The sequence below is a fragment of the Hemitrygon akajei genome, chromosome 12 (assembly GCF_048418815.1).
Source record: "Hemitrygon akajei chromosome 12, sHemAka1.3, whole genome shotgun sequence".
In the NCBI taxonomy this organism is placed as follows: Eukaryota; Metazoa; Chordata; class Chondrichthyes; order Myliobatiformes; family Dasyatidae; genus Hemitrygon; species Hemitrygon akajei.
The window spans coordinates 107,666,564-107,682,782 of NC_133135.1; the positions used below are offsets into that span (position 1 = coordinate 107,666,564).

Sequence of the window (16,219 nt, forward strand, 5' to 3'; positions counted from 1 at the left end):
TGCCTGCAATCCCAACCAATCCTGTCTGCCCACAATCCCAACCAATCCTGTATGCCCACAACCCCAACCAATCCTCTCTGCCTGCAATCCCAACCAATTCTCTCTGCCCCAAGCCCCAACCCCAACCCCAGCCACTCTTCTCTATCCCCCAAACCCAACCAATCCTCGCTGTACACAACACCAATCAATCCTCTCTGTTCCCAGAACTAACAACTCCTCTGTCCCCCAAACCCAACCACTCCTCTCTGTCCCCCAATAACAACAACACCTCTCTGTCCCAAAACCACCCCTCCCTGCTCCCCAATGCTAAGAACCGCTCCCTGACCCCCAACCCAACTACTCCTTATAGAACTACGCTTCTATGTTCCCCAAACCCATTCTATCTAATCTGTCCACCAAGCCCAAACACTCCTCTCTGTCCGCAGTCCCAACCAATCATCTCTGTCTCCAACCCCAACCACTCCTCACTGTCCTCCTACCCCAAATACTCCTCTCTGCCTAAATCTCAACCACTGTTCTCTGTCCCACAAACCCAACTACTCCACTTTTCCCCCCAGCTGCAACCACTCCTCTAACCTCAATGCCTCCTCTCTCTCCTCCTAACTCAGCTACTCCACCCTGTTCTCCAACCCCAACCTATCCAATCTGTCCACCAAGTCCAAACACTGCTCTCAGCCCCCCAACCCCCACCAATCCTCTCTGCCCCAACCATAACTAATCCTCTCTGCCCCAACTCCAACCAATCCTCTCTGCCTCAATTCCAACCAATCCTCTCTGCCCCAACCATAACTAATCCTTTGAACAAAGGGGACTATGGAGCCATGAGGAAGGAGCTGGCCAAAGTTGACTGGAAGGATACTCTCGCAGGGATGACAATGGAACAACAATGGCAGGTATTTCTGGGAATATTACAGAAGGTACAGGAACAGTTCATTCCAAAGAGGAAGAAAGATTCAAAGGGGAGTAGGGGGTGACCGTGGCTGACAAGGGAAGTCAAGGATAGTATAAAAATAAAAGAGAAGAAGTATAACATAGCAAAGATGAGTGGGAAGCCAGAGGATTGGGAAACTTTTAAGGAGCAACAGAAGATAACTAAAAAGGCAATACAGGGAGAAAAGATGAGGTATGAAGGTAAGCTAGCCAAGAATATAAAGGAAAAGCTTCTTTAGGTATGTGAACAGAAAAAAATCAGTTAAGACCAAAGTTGGGCCCTTGAAGACAGAAACGGGTGAATTTATTATGGGGAACAAGGAAATGGCAGACGAGTTGAACAGGTACTTTGGATCTGTCTTCACTAGGGAAAACACAAACAATCTCCCAGATGTAATAGTGGCCAGAGGACCTAGGGTAACAGAACTGAAGGAAATTCACATTAGGGGGAAAATGGTGTTGGGTAGACTGATGGGACTGAAGGCTGATACATCCCCAAGGCCTGATGATCAGCATCCCAGGGTACTTAAGGAGGTGGCTCCAGAAATTGTGGACGCATTGGTGATCATTTTCCAATGTTCTATAGACTCAGGATCAGTTCCTGAGGATTGGAGGGTAGCTAATGTTATCACACTTTTTAAGAAAGGAGGGAGAGAGAAAACAAGAAATTATAGACATCAGTGGTGGAGAAGATGCTGGAGTCAATTATAAAAGATGAAACAGCGGCACATTTGGACAGCAGTAACAGGATCGGTCCGAGTCAGCATGGATTTACGAAGAGGAAATTATGCTTGACTAATCTCCTGGAATTTTTTGTGGATGTAACTATGAAAATGGACAAGGGAGAGCCAGTGGATATAGTGTACCTGGACTTTCAGAAAGCCTTTGATAAGGTCCCACATAGGAGATTAGTGGGCAAAATTAAAGCATATGGTATTGGGGGTAGGGTACTGACATGGATAGAAAATTAGTTGGCAGACAGGAAACAAAGAGTAGGGATTAATGGGTCCCTTTCAGAATGGCAGGCAGTAACTAGTGGGGTACCGCAAGGCTCGGTGCTGGGACCGCAACTATTTACAATATACATTAATGATTTAGATGAAGGGATTAAAAATAACATTAGCTGGGTGGCAATGTGAAGCATGAGGAGGATGTTATGAGAATGCAGGGTGACTTGGACAGGTTGGATGAGTGGGCAGATGCATGGCAGATGCAGTTTAATGTGGATAAATGTGAGGTTATCCACTTTGGTGGCAAGAACAGGAAGGCAGATTACTATTTAAATGGTGTCAAGTTAGGAAAAGGGGAAGTACAACGAGATCTAGGTGTCCTTGTTCATCAGTCACTGAAAAAAGGATGCAGGTACAGCAGGCAGTGAAGAAAGCTAATGGCATGTTGGCCTTCATAACAAGGGGAGTTGAGTATAGTAGCAAAAAGGTCCTTCTGCTGTTGTACAGGGCCCTGGTGAGACCACATCTGTAGTATTGTGTGCAGTTTTGGTCTCGAAATTTGAGGAAGGACATTCTTGCTATTCATGGAGTGCAGCGTAGGTTCACAAGGTTAATTCCCGGGATGGCGGGACTGTCATATGTTGAAAGATTGGAGCGACTGGGCTTGTATACACTGGAATTTAGAAGGATGAGAGGGGATCTGATTGAAACATATAAGATTATTAAGGGATTGGACATGCTAGAGGCAGGAAACATGTTCCCGATGTTGGGGGAGTCCAGAACCAAAGGCCACAGTTTAAGAATAAGAGGTAGGCCATTTAGAACAGAGTTCAGGAAAAACTTTTTCCACCCAGAGAGTGGTGGATCTGTGGAATGCTCTGCCTCAGAAGGCAGTGGAGGCCAATTCTCTGGATGCTTTCAAGAAAGAGTTAGATAGAGCTCTTAAAGATAGCGGAGTCAAGGGATATGGGGAGAAGGCAGGAACGGGATACTGATTGTGGATGATCAGCCATGATCACAGTGAATGGTGGTGCTGGCTCAAAGGGCCCAATGGCCTACTCCTGCACCTATTGTCTATTGTCTCTCTGCCCCAACCCCAACCAATCCTCTCTGCCCCAACCAGAACCACTCTTCTCTATCCCCCAAGCCAACAACTCCTGCCCCAAACTGAAGCATTCCTCTCTGTCCCCAACCTCAAACACTCCTCGCTGTACCAAACCCAACCAATCTCTCTGTACCCAACTCCATTCAATCTACTCTGCCCCAAACTGCAAAAAGCACCTCTGTCCCCCAAACCAAACTATTCAGCTCTGTCACCCAGCTGCAAACCCTCCTCTCTGTCCCCCAACCCAACTATTCCAATCTGTCCATCAAGCCCAACCACTCCTCTCTGTCTCCCAACCACACCCACTCCTCTCTGCCCAAAACCCAACCACTTCCCTCTGCTTGCAAGCCCAACCACTCCTCTCTGTCCCCCAACCACACTCACTCCTCTTTGCCCAAAACCCAGCCAGTCCTCTCTGCCTGTAATCCCAACCAATCCTCTTTGTTCCCAACCCTAAACATTCCTCTCTGTTCCCCAAACAAATTCACTCCTCTGTACCCCAACACCAAAGCCAAGCACTTCTCATTGTCTTCCAACCCAACCAACACTCTCTGTCCATCACAAACCACTTCCCTCTGATCCCCAAACCCAAACAATTCTCTGCCCCCCAACCCCAACCACTACTCTCTATCCCCTAACCTCAATGCCTCCTCTCTCCTACCCCCAGCCATTCATCTCTGTTCCCCAACCCCATCCTATCTAATCTGTCTACTAAGCTCTTCTCAGTCCCACAACCCCAATCAATCCTCTCTGCCCCAACCCCAACCAATCCTCTCTGTCCCAACCCAACCCTTTCCTCTCTGTTTACATCTCCAAACTCTACTCTCTGCCCAAACCCCAATGACTGCTCTGTCCCCAACCAAAAACACTCCTCTGTCCCCAAACCCCAAACAATCCTCTCAGCCCAACCCCATCAATCCACTCTTTTCCCAACCCACTACTTCTCTTTGTTCCCCCAACCGCAGTCACTCCCTCTGTCCCTCAACCCCAACCACTTCTCTCTGACCCCAACCCCAACCAACCCCCATCTCTCCCTCCCAATACCAAAAACTCTTCTTTGTCCCCTGACACCAACCACAACTACTCCTTCCTGTTCCACAATCCTAACCACTCCTCGTCCCCAACCCCAACCACTTCTCTCTGACCCCAACCCCAACCAACCCCCGTCTCTCCCTCCCAATACCAAAAACTCTTCTTTGTCCCCTGACACCAACCACAACTACTCCTTCCTGTTCCACAATCCTAACCACTCCTCGTCCCCAACCCCAGCCACTCCTCTCTGACCGTCAGCCACAACCATTTCCCTCTGCCCTCCAACTGCAGCCATACTTCTCTGTATCCCAACCCAAACAGTCCCCAGACTCGTCCTCTCAGTTCCCCAACACCAAACACTCAGCTCTGTCCCAAACCCCAACCACTCCTCTCTGTCTGCAATCCCAACCATTCCTCTCTGCTTGCAACCCCAATCAATCCTCTCAGTCCCCCAAACCCAACCACTCCTCTCTGTACCCCAGTATAGAATCCAGCCACAGTTCTCTGTCCCCAATACCAACTACTCTTCCCTGATCCCCAACATAACTACTGCTCTCTATACTACAAACCCAACTGCTACTCTCTATCCCCAACCACAACCCCTACTCTCTGTCCTCCAAACCCAACCACTCCTCTCTGTGGCCCAACCCTACCGACTCATCTCAGTCCTCCAACCCAACCCTTCCTCTCTCTCCCAACCCGAACCACTCCTCTCTGTCCCCCACCCCAACCAATCTATTCTGTTCCTACCCACTCCTCTCTGTACCCCAACAACTACCAATCCTCTCTGTCCCCAACCCCAACCATCCTATGCTGTTCCCAAACCCACACCAATCCTCTCTGTCTGCCAAACCCACCACTCCTGTCTGTACACCAATATAAAAGCCAACCATTTCTCACTGTCCTCCAACCCCAACCACAATTCTTTGTCCCCAACTCCAACCAATACTCTCTGTCCTCCAAACCCAACTGCTCATCTCTGTCCCCCGCCAACAACCACTTTCTCTGTCTTCCAACTACAACCACTCCTCTCTGTTGCACACATCCAAATACTCCTCTCAGTTCTCTTACCCCTTCTCTCATTCCACCAAAACCAACAACTCTTCTCTGTCCAAACCCTAACCACATCCCTGTCCTCCAAAACCGCAAGCACTCCTCTCTGTCCCAATCTAAACCACTTCTCTCTGTCCCCCAGCCCCTCCTCTCTGACCCCCAAAACCCAACCACTCTTCTCTATCTCCCAACCCCAACCCTTCCTCTCTTTCCTCCAACCCCATCCAATCCTCAGTCCCCCAACTCCAACCACTTTTCACTGAGTGCCAACCCCAAACACTCCTCTCTTCCCCCAACCCCAACCACTCCTTTCTGTTACCCAGCCGCAACCATTCCTCATTGGGCCCTCACCTCAACCATTCCTCTCTGTTCCCAACTCAACCACTTTTCTCTGTACCCCAAACCCAGCCATTAATCTCTGTACACACCTCAACCCATCTTCACTGTTCCTCAAACCCAACCGTTCTCCTCTGTCCCTCAATGCCAACCATTCTTTTCTGTTCCCCCAACCCCAACCAACCTCTCTGTTCCCAACCCTAACCACACCTCTCCGTTCCCCAACCCCAATCACTCTGTCACCCAGCCCCAACAACTCCTCTCTGTTCCCCAACCCCAACCAACCTCTCTGTTCCCAACCCTAACCACACCTCTCCATTCCCCAACCCCAACCATACCTCTCTGTTCCCAACCTCAACCACTCCGTCACCCAGCCCCAACAACTCCTCTCTGTTCCCCAACCCCAACCAATCTCTCTCTTCCCCAACCCCAACCACACCTCTCTGTTCCCCAACCCCAACCAACCTCTCTCTTCCCCAGCCCCAACTACACCTCTCCATGCCCAACCCCAACCCCTCCTACCTGTGCTCAAACTCCAACCATGCCATCTCTACTCCAACCCCAACCAATCCTCTCTGTCCTCCAACACCAATGACTCTTCACTGTCCCTAACCCAACCACTCATGGACCCTAACCCTTTCTTATTGTCCCTCTGCCCAACCCCTTCCCTCTGACCCCCTACCCAAACTCTTTCTATCTGACCACACCTCAATCACTTTTCTCTACCCCCTACCCAAACTGTCCTTCTCTGTCCCCCAACCCTCCTCCCTATCCTCTATCTCCATTACTCTTCTATGTCACTCAACCCCAACCACCCCTCTCTGTCCCCAACCCTAACAACTCCCCTTTGTCCTCTAACCCAACCCCTCATCTCTGTCCCCCAACCCCTATCACTCCGTTCTGTCCACCAACCCCAACCACTCCTCTCTCTCCCACTAATCCCAACAATTTCCCTCTGTCCCTCAACCCCAACCACTCTTCTCTTCCCCACCCACCCCTCCTCTCCATCCCTCAACCCCAACGACTTCCTTATATCTCTCAATGCCAGTCCTTCCTTTCTTTCCTCAATCCTAACTGCTCCTCTCTGATCCTCCAACCCCAGCCACTTCTCACTCACCCCAACTCCACCCATTCCTCTGTTTCCTATCCCTTTCTCTCTGAACCCAAACCCCTTCTCTCTGCCTCCTTACCCCAACCCCTTTTCTCTTTCCCACAATCCCAAACTCTTCTCTTTGTCCTCCATCCTCAATCACTCCCCTCTGTCCAACAACCCTAACCACTCCTCTCTCTCCCTTCAATCCCTCCTCTCTCTCCAATCAACCCCAAACACTCCTATCTGTTCCCTGAACCCAACTCCTCTTCTCTGTCCCCAACTTATAAATACTACCTCTGAATGTTATCTCTCTTTTGCACTATTTTAATATATATATTTTTTATTGTAATAAAGTTATTATTACTGCTCTGTACTGTATTCGCAAAATAAGATCTCACGATATCCTGTATGTCAGTGATAATATACCTGATTATGATTCAGATTCTGGACCCACGATTAACTGTTCCCAATTGCACAAGACCAGGACTCTGGCAGAGCCAGCCCACATTCGATAACACTGCCTCATCGAACAGATGCTAGTTTAATAGGATGTTTAATCTGTGTTCTGGGTCACTGGAGGACATGCCATGAGCAAGTTTAAGGTCGGTTTAATGATTGCCCAACTTGTTCATTCTGACTCAGCTGGTTGCCTACCTGAGGAACTGGAAATGACAGGGTTAACATATGAGTGGTGTTTGATGGCTCTGGGTCTGAACACATTGGAATTTATCAGAATGAAGGGAGATCTCATTGGAACCTCCCCACCATTGAGGACATCTTAAATAGGCGATGCCACAAAAAGGCACATCCTTTAGTAAGTACCCTAACCATGCAGGACACACACACACACACACACACACACACACAGAAAACACACACACACACACACACACACACACACACACACACACACACACACACACACACACACACACACACACACACACACACACACACTCTCTCTCTCATATTCAGCATTTTATGAACATCTTCTTCCCCTCCACCATCAGATTTCTGTACTGCCCATGAATCTATGAACATTACCATACTATTTTACTCTCCTTATCAAATATTCACAGCACTTTTATTATCAAGGAACGTAAAAGTTATACAACTTGAAATTAGTCAGCCTGAAAGCAAGAAACCTGAATAACCCCATAAAAAAGACCAATAAATCACTGTGCAGAATAAGAAAGAGTTATTAAAAAGCACACATCATGCAAACAATAGAAGAGAGCCAACAGCATCCCGAACCAGACTGAGTCCCAGATCCACTCGCAGAGCGGCCGGAGTGGGCCCAAAGCCAAGCCTAGATCCCCAGTTCATCACAACAGCAGGGCAGAAATGCACTGCCGCTGGATCAGTTCACAGCCTCGGTGCCGCAGAGAGAGAAAAATCAACCCGACCCTCCGGCTTCCAGTCCATCTGGGCCGATGTATAAATTGTCCAAGCACCATGTTCCAGGTCCGGAATTCAGGCACACTAATACGCCTGGGCCGCTCAGCCTGAAGACGTTCTCGATCTCACCAACCTTGCACCAGGTGAAATGGACAGGCATCAAAGCTCTTCCGCATCGACTCCTCTCCAAATCACTCACTCCATCTCCATCAGCAATACAAACTCCGTCTCCATCTGTGGCTCAAACACATTGTGCCTCGCAGTGCCCCAGCACGGCTCATCCCCTGAACCATCTTCGCCTCCGCCTACCTCCTCACTGTCTGTGGTGATAGTTCATCACAATTTGCATCAGAAAAGTAGTAAAAGTAATGTTTTTAATCCAATCTCTCGGCTTGTGATTTACCAGTCATCTGTCGCATATCTTCGGTAACGCCAGCATTTTGCATTATTTTAAAAATTCTTATATAATTCTTATTGTAATAAAGTAATTTTAAATGTATTGCTCTATACTGCGGCCACAAAACAACAAATTTCAGGACATATGTCAGTGATTCTGACTCTGATTCAGATTATGGATTCATGTTGACAGTTTTCTGAGAGCACAACAGCAGGACTTTGTCCAAGTCATCTTAAGGGGGTCTTGGACCACCAGGACAATACCAATATTTATGTCAGGCTGCTGTATATTGACTACAGCTTTGCAGTTAGCACAATCATTCCTACAGTTCTGATCAAAAAGCTCCAAACCCTGGTGCTCTGTACCCGCCTCTGCAATTGGATCGTCAACTACATGAGCAGATTGGAAATAATATCCCCACCTCACTGACACCCTTCAGGGGTGTGTGATTGGCCAACCGCTCCACTCTGTCCAGACCATCTAAAAACTTGCTGACAACACAACTATCGTTGGAAGAATTTCAGATGGTGACGAGGAGGCGTACGGGAGTGAGACAGATCAGCTCGTCAAGTGGTGTTGCAGCAACAACTTTGCCCTCAACGTCAACAAGAACAAAGACTTGATTTTGTACTTCAGAAGGGGTAAGACGAGGTAACACACACCAGTCCTCATAGAGGGCTCAACATGGAAAGAGGGAGCAATTTCAAGCTCCTGGGTGTCAGTATCTCTGAGGATCTATCCAGGCCCCAACATATCGATACAGTTACAAAGTAGGCTTGACTGTATCTATATTTCATTAAGAGTGCAAGGAGATTTGGCATCTCACCAAAGATACACACAAATTTCAACAGATATACCATGGACAGCCGTCTAACTGGCTACATCACCATCTGGTATGGGGTGGGGGGCACTGCACAGGATCAACTGCAGAATTGTAAACTCAGTCAATCCATCACAGGTACCTGTCTCCATGACATCCAGGACATCTTCAAGGAGCGATGCCTCAAAAAGGCAGCATCCATCATTAAGAACCATTGTCTCCCAGGACTGGCCCTCTTCTCATTGTCAGGAAGGAGGTACAGAAGCCTGAAGGCACACACTCAACGATTCAGAAACAGCTTCTTCCCTCTGCCATCTGATTTCTGAATGGACATTGAACCCATGGACACTACCTCACTACATTTCTATTTTTGTGCTACTTATTTAATGTTTTTAGCATATATGTGTAGACTTTTCACTGTAATTTACAGTTTTCATTATGTATTGAAATGTACGGCTGCCGCATACAACAAATTTCATGATATTAAACCTGATTCTGATTCTGTTTGCTTTATGAAACAGATGCCAGCTCGATAGGATGTTTAATTTGTGTTCTGGGTAACTGGAGAAAATGTCATGAGCAAGTTTAAGGCCAGTTTAATAATTGCCCGCACTGTGACTCCTGCTCTGTACTGGTGCCACAATCGCAATAAATTTCACAACGTACGTCTGTGACATTAAACCCAATTCTGATCCTGTTAGAATCGTTAATGGGAATGGAGATTGTATCAAGGGTTTAGTGTGGTGACAGTTTTGTTTTGTACAGTGATCCAACTCCACTGAATGAATTTTAGCTGATTTCCTCATTCTGGGTCCTGAGATTATTGGATTATCCATAGTATCCTAGAGTTATATACAGTAGATTGGAAGCCCAGAATGTCAGTAATGACTCAGCAAATTGCTGACCTGTTGGCTTCATTGAATAGATGCCAGTTTGATAAGATGTTTAATCTGTGTTCTAGGTAATTGGAGAAGATGTCATGAGCAAGTTTAAGGCCAGTTTAATAATTGTCCACACTGTAACTTCTGCTCTATGCTGCTGCTACAAAACAACAAATTTCACAATAACACGAGTGAATCTGCAGATGCTGGAAATAAATAAAAACACAAAATGCGGGCAGAACTCAGCAGGCCAGACAGCATCTATTTTAGGAGGTAGTGACGACGTTTCAGGCCGAAACCCATCAGGATTTTACAATGTACGTCTGTGACATTAAACCCGATTCTGATCCTGTTAGAATTGTTAACGGGAATGGAGATTGTATCAAGGGTTTAGTGTGGTGACAGTTTTGTTTTGTACAGTGATCCAACTCCACTGAATGAATTTTAGCTGACTTCCTTATTCTAGATCCTGGGATTGTTGGATTATCCAGAATATCCTAGAGTTATGTAGATTGGAAGCCCAAAATGTCAGTGATGACTCCGCAAGTTGCCTACCTAAGAAAGAGAAAACGAAATGATGCATGCAGCCTGTTTGATGGCTCTGGCCTGTACTCATTGTTGTATAGAAGAATGAGGGAGCATCTAACTGAAACCTGTCACTAGGTTCGGATATGGCTCAAGTGCAGGGCGAGAGACTCTGAAGCGGGTTGATAGTTCACAGACTTTAATGTGAACAGAGTTAGAGAGATAAAGAAACAATAAACGCTAGGCCAAACAGGACCGTTAACTAAAACTCTCAAATGGAAAACAAAGCCTACACTGCGGCTGAAAGGAATCACTAAATATAAACAAATACTGCCAGTCTTCAGACTCGACAGTCCAGTTTCTCAGGCAAGGCCGAATGCAACAGGCAGCGAAATGTTGCTGTTCCTTGCTCAAATCTTGACAAGCACTACAATGAAAAGAATGGAGTTAAATGCCATCACAATTAAATAATAATTTGCTGATATATGCATATTCACGGATGCAATTGCTGTATCTGCTGCACTCCTGAATCCATGGTTGGGACAGGGCCCTCCTCTCTCGACACAGCCGCTGAGGTGCCACAGACCTCTGTCTGCTGGACGTCCCGGATGAGTGACTTATCCAAAATGTCCTTCACCGGGATCCATGTACCTTCTCCTGGACAATCCATGCACACAGCGAGATGCCAGGAGGTGCCGCAGCATCTACCAAGCGGGGAGGAGGGGGAGGTGGGGTGACTGCAGCTGGGAGAGCGGTAGTAACTGGCTTGAACTGGGAAACAGGGAAGACTGGGTGGATCTTCAGTGATACTAATAGACATAATCTATACGACACCTTGCTGACAGCCTTTTCCTCTACAAACAGTCCCACGTAGCACTGTGCCAATGTGCGGCTCTTGACTTCCAGGGGAAGATCCCTTGATGCCTGATGCACCATCAATAACTCTCGGAGATGTGAGGTGAGAGATAGGCTTTTATTAGCTAGAAGAGAGCAGTCAGCAGCAAGAGACCATCACACAACATCCTGGAGACTGAGGGAGGAGCAGTGCCCCAATCGCCTTTATACTGGGGTCAGTGGGAGGAGCCACGGTCAGTGGGAGGAGCCACAGGAGCAGTCAGCCGGGGGGGGGGGGGGGGCTTGTCCAGACAGGTATATGTAGTTCACCACAATGCCTACCAAACCCCCTCTCCTGACTTGAATGGCCTGACCTGTCGACAGAGCCAATCAGCCGGCTTGGAGCTGTTTCCGGGCGCGCAGCAGAGAAGCCCTGGCTCGTCTCCAGGTGCACTTGTAGCGCCGGACCAGCTGTTCAGCAGCAGGAACTCCTACATCGATCTCCCGATCAGGGAAAGCCGGGGCTGGAATCCCTTCTGGCATTGAAAGAGAGACAACTGGAGGTTATTGGTGATCTCAGCCCAAACCAATCGGGAGCTCCAGGATGTGGGGTTGGAAGAGACAAGACAGCACAGGGTTGACTCTGAACACAAGGATGTCCCTTTAGAACAGACATGAGGAGGCATTTTTCTTCAGACGGAGAGTGGTGGATCTGTGGAATTCATCGCCGCAGACACCTGAGAAGGGCAAGTAACGGGAATATTTAAAGCAGGGGGTGATATGTTCTTGATTAGTAAGGATGTCAAAAGTTATGAAGAGACAGCAAGAGAATGGAGTTGAGAAGTACAATAAATCAGCCATGATGGAGTGGCAGAGCAGACTCGATGGGCTGAATGGCCTGATTCTATTCCTATGTATTATGATCTAATTGAAATCTACCATGTAATGAAAGGCCTAGATAGAGGGGACATGGAGAAGATATTACCTATAGTGGGAGAGTTTCTGATTTGATAATGTTGCCTTATCGAGTAGATGCCGGTTTGATACGATGTTTAATCTGTCTTCTGGGTAACTGGAGGAAATGTCATCAACATATTTAAGGCCAGTTTGATAATTGTCCATGTTGTGACTCCTGCTCTATACTGGTGTCTCAAAACAACAAATTTCACAACGTATGTCTGTGACATTAAACCCAATTCTGATCCTGTTAGAATCGTTAATGGGAATGAGATTGTATCAAGGGTTTAGTGCAGTGACAGTTTTGTTTTGCAAAGTGATCCAACTCCACTGAATGAATTGGAGCTGAGTTCCTCAACACAGATCCTGGGATTATTCAATTATCCATAGCATCCTAGAGTTATACAGATTAGAAGCCCAGTTGTCCATTCTGACTCAGCAAGTTGCCTACCTGAGGAACCAGAAATGAAAAGGTTAACATATGAGTGGTGTTTGATGGCTCTGGGTCTGAACACACTGGAATTTATCAGAATGAAGGGAGATCTCATTGGAACCTCCCCACCATGGAGGACATCTTAAATAGCCGATGCCACAAAAAGTCACATCCTTTAATAAGTACCCTAACCATCCCAGACATGCTCTCTCTCTCAATGATTTCATCAGGGGAGAGGTACAGGAGCCTGAAGAGACACATTCACCATTTTATGAACATCTTCTTTCCCCTGCCATCAGATTTCTGTGTGGCCCATGAATCTATGAACATTACCTCATTATTTTACTCTCTTTTTCAAATATTCAAAACACATTTATTATGAAAGAATGTATAAGTTATACAACTTGAAATTAGTCTGCTTACAGGCAGCCACAAGGCAAGAAACCGAAAGAACCCAATAAAAAAGAGACCAAAAACCAACACGCGGAGAAATTGAGAAAAAAACACACACATCGTGCAAACAATAGAAGCAAGCCAACAGCATCCCGAACCAGACTGAGTCCCAGATCCACTCGCAGAGTGGGCCCAAAAGCCAAGCCTTGATCCCCAGTTCATCACACCAGCAGGGCAGAAATGCACTGTCACTGGATCAGTTCACAGCCTCGGTGCCGCAGAGAGAGAAAAATCAACCCGACCCTCCGGCTTCCAGTCCATCTGGGCCGATATATAAATTGTCCAAGCACCATGTTCCAGGTCCGGAATTCAGGCACACTAATACGCCTGGGCCGCTCAGCCTGAAGACGTTCTCGATCTCACCAAATCAGCTCTGCTGTTAATGCAATACAACCTTGCACCGGGTCAGGTGGACAGGCATCAAAACTCTCGCACATCAACTGCTTCTGAAATCGCTCACTCCATCTCTGGTAGTGATACAAACACTGTCTCTGTCTGTGGCTCAAGCACGTTGTGCCTCACGGTGCCCCAGCACGGCTCAACCCCTGAACCAGCCTCACAGTCTGTGGTGATAGTTCATCATAACATCTTAAATAGGCGATGCCACAAAAAGGCACATCCTTTAATAAGTACCCTAACCATCCCAGACATATTCTCATTCTCTCTCTCTCTCTCTCTCTCTCTCTCTCTCTCTCTCTCTCTCTCTCTCTCTCTCTCTCTCTCTCTCTCTCTCTCTCTCTCTCTCTCTCTCTCTCTCTCTCTCTCTCTCTCTCTCTCTCTCTCTCTCTCTCTTTCTCTCTCTCTCTCTCTCTCTATATATATATATATATCTATATTCATCAGGGGAGAGGTACAGGAGCCTGAAGAGACACATTTGCCATTTTATGAACATCTTCTTCCCCTCTGCCATCAGATTTCTGTATGGCCCATGAATCTATGAACATTACCTCATTATTTTACTCTCTTTTTCGAATATTCAAAACACATTTATTATGAAAGAATGTATAAGTTATACAAATTGAAATTAGCCTGTTTACAGGCAGCCACAAAGCAAGAAACCGAAAGAACCCAATAAAAAAAAGACCAAAAGCCAACACACGGAGAAATTGAGAAAAAAACACACACATCGTGCAAACAATAGAAGCAAGCCAACAGCATCCTGAACCAGACTGAGTCCCAGATCCACTCGCAGAGCGGCCGGAGTGGGCCCAAAGCCAAGCCTTGATCCCCAGTTCATCACAACAGCAGGGCAGAAATGCACTGCTGCTGGATCAGTTCACAGCCTCGGTGCCACAGAGAGAGGGAAATAAATATTTGTGGAATGAGCGAGCAAAATCAACCCGACCCTCCGACTTCCAGTCCATCTGGGCCGATATATAAATTGTCCAAGCACCACGTTTCAGGTCCGGAATTCAGGCACACTAACACTCCTGGGCCGCTCAGCCTGAAGACGTTCTTGATCTCACCAAATCAGTTCTGCTGTTGGTGCAATCCAACCTTGCACCGGGTCAGGTGGACAGGCATCAAAACTCTTGCACATCAACTGCTTCTGAAATCACACAGTCCATCTCTGGCAGTGATACAAACACTGTCTCCGTCTCTGGCTCAAACACGTTGTGCCTCACGGTGCCCCAGCACGGCTCAACCCCTGAACCAGCCTCACAGTCTGTGGTGATAGTTCATCATAACTTGCTTCAGAAAAGTTATTATAAGTAATGTTTTTAGTTAAAACTTTTGCCTTATGATTTACCAGTAAGCTGTCACACAGCTTTGGTAGCACCATTTTTTTTGCATTATTTTTAAAATTCTTATTTAATTTTTAATTGTAGCAAAGTAAATTTTACGTATTGCTCTAGACTGCAGCCACAAGACAACAAATTTCACGACATATATCTGAGATAATAGACTGATTCTGATTTGGATTATGGGTCCATGTTAACAGGTTTTTAATTGCACAACAGCAGGACTCTGTCCAAGCCATCTGTAGTGGGTCTTGGATCTCCAGGTCAATACCAATACTTATGTCAGGCTGTACAGCCCAGCATCTAACACAATCATTCCTACAGATCTGATCAGAAAGCTCCAACCCCTGGTTCTCTGTAACTCCCTCTGCCACTGGATCCTGAACTTCATCAGCAGATTGGAAATAACATCAACACTGGGAGCCTTCAAGGATGTGTGCTTGGCCGACTGCTCCACTCTGAACAGGTCCATCTATAAATTTGCAGACATCAGAACAATTGTCGGCAGAATTTCAGATGGTGAGAGGAAGTGTACAGAAGCGAGAAAGTTCAGCTGGTTGAGTGGTGGGAATGGAGATTGTATCAAGGGTTCACTGTGGTGACAGTTTTGTTTGTAAAGTGATCCAACTCCACTGAATGGATTAGAGCTGATTTCCTCATCCTAGATCCTGGGATTATTTGATTATCCATAGCATCTGAGAGTTATATAGAATGGAAGCTCAAACTGTCTGCACTGACTCATGAAGTTGCCTACAAGGAACTGGGAATGAAAGGGTTAATGTGTGAGGGGTGTTTGATGACTCTGGACCTGCACTCACTGGAGTTTAGAAGAATGAGGGAGCATCTAATTGAAACCTATTGAATATTGAAAGGCTTGGGTAGAGTAGACTTGAATGTTATCTACAGTTCCCTTAAAAAGTATTCGCCACCCCCCCCCCCCTCAAAGTTTTCATGTTTTATTGTTTTACAGCATCACAGTGTATTTAATTTGGCTTTTCTGACACTGATCAACAGAAAATGACTCTTTCATGTCAAAGCGAAAACAAATCACTACAAAGTGATCTAAATGAATTACAAATATAAAACACAAAATAATTGATTAGAAAAGAATTCAACCCATTTAATATGACACACCAGATCATCACTGGTGTTTCTATTTCTTAGGATCTCATTGAGATCTACCGTGTATTGAAAGGCCTGGATAGAGTGGACATGGAGAAGATATTACCTATAGTGGGAGTGTTTCTGATTTGATAATGTTGCCTTATCGAGCAGATGCC

General features: G+C 46.5%; 1 protein-coding gene across 1 annotated transcript in view; it reads left to right on the forward strand.

Annotated features, from left to right (window-relative positions):
* Positions 1–519: 519 nt before the first annotated feature.
* Positions 520–16,219, forward strand: part of LOC140737353 (cytochrome P450 2C23-like) — an 85,176-nt gene continuing 69,476 nt past the window's right edge. The window contains exon 1 of the mRNA XM_073063804.1: positions 520–893. Coding sequence (XP_072919905.1) covers positions 887–893 — 7 coding nt within the window. The 5' untranslated portion in view covers positions 520–886. The remainder of the gene's footprint in view (positions 894–16,219) is intronic.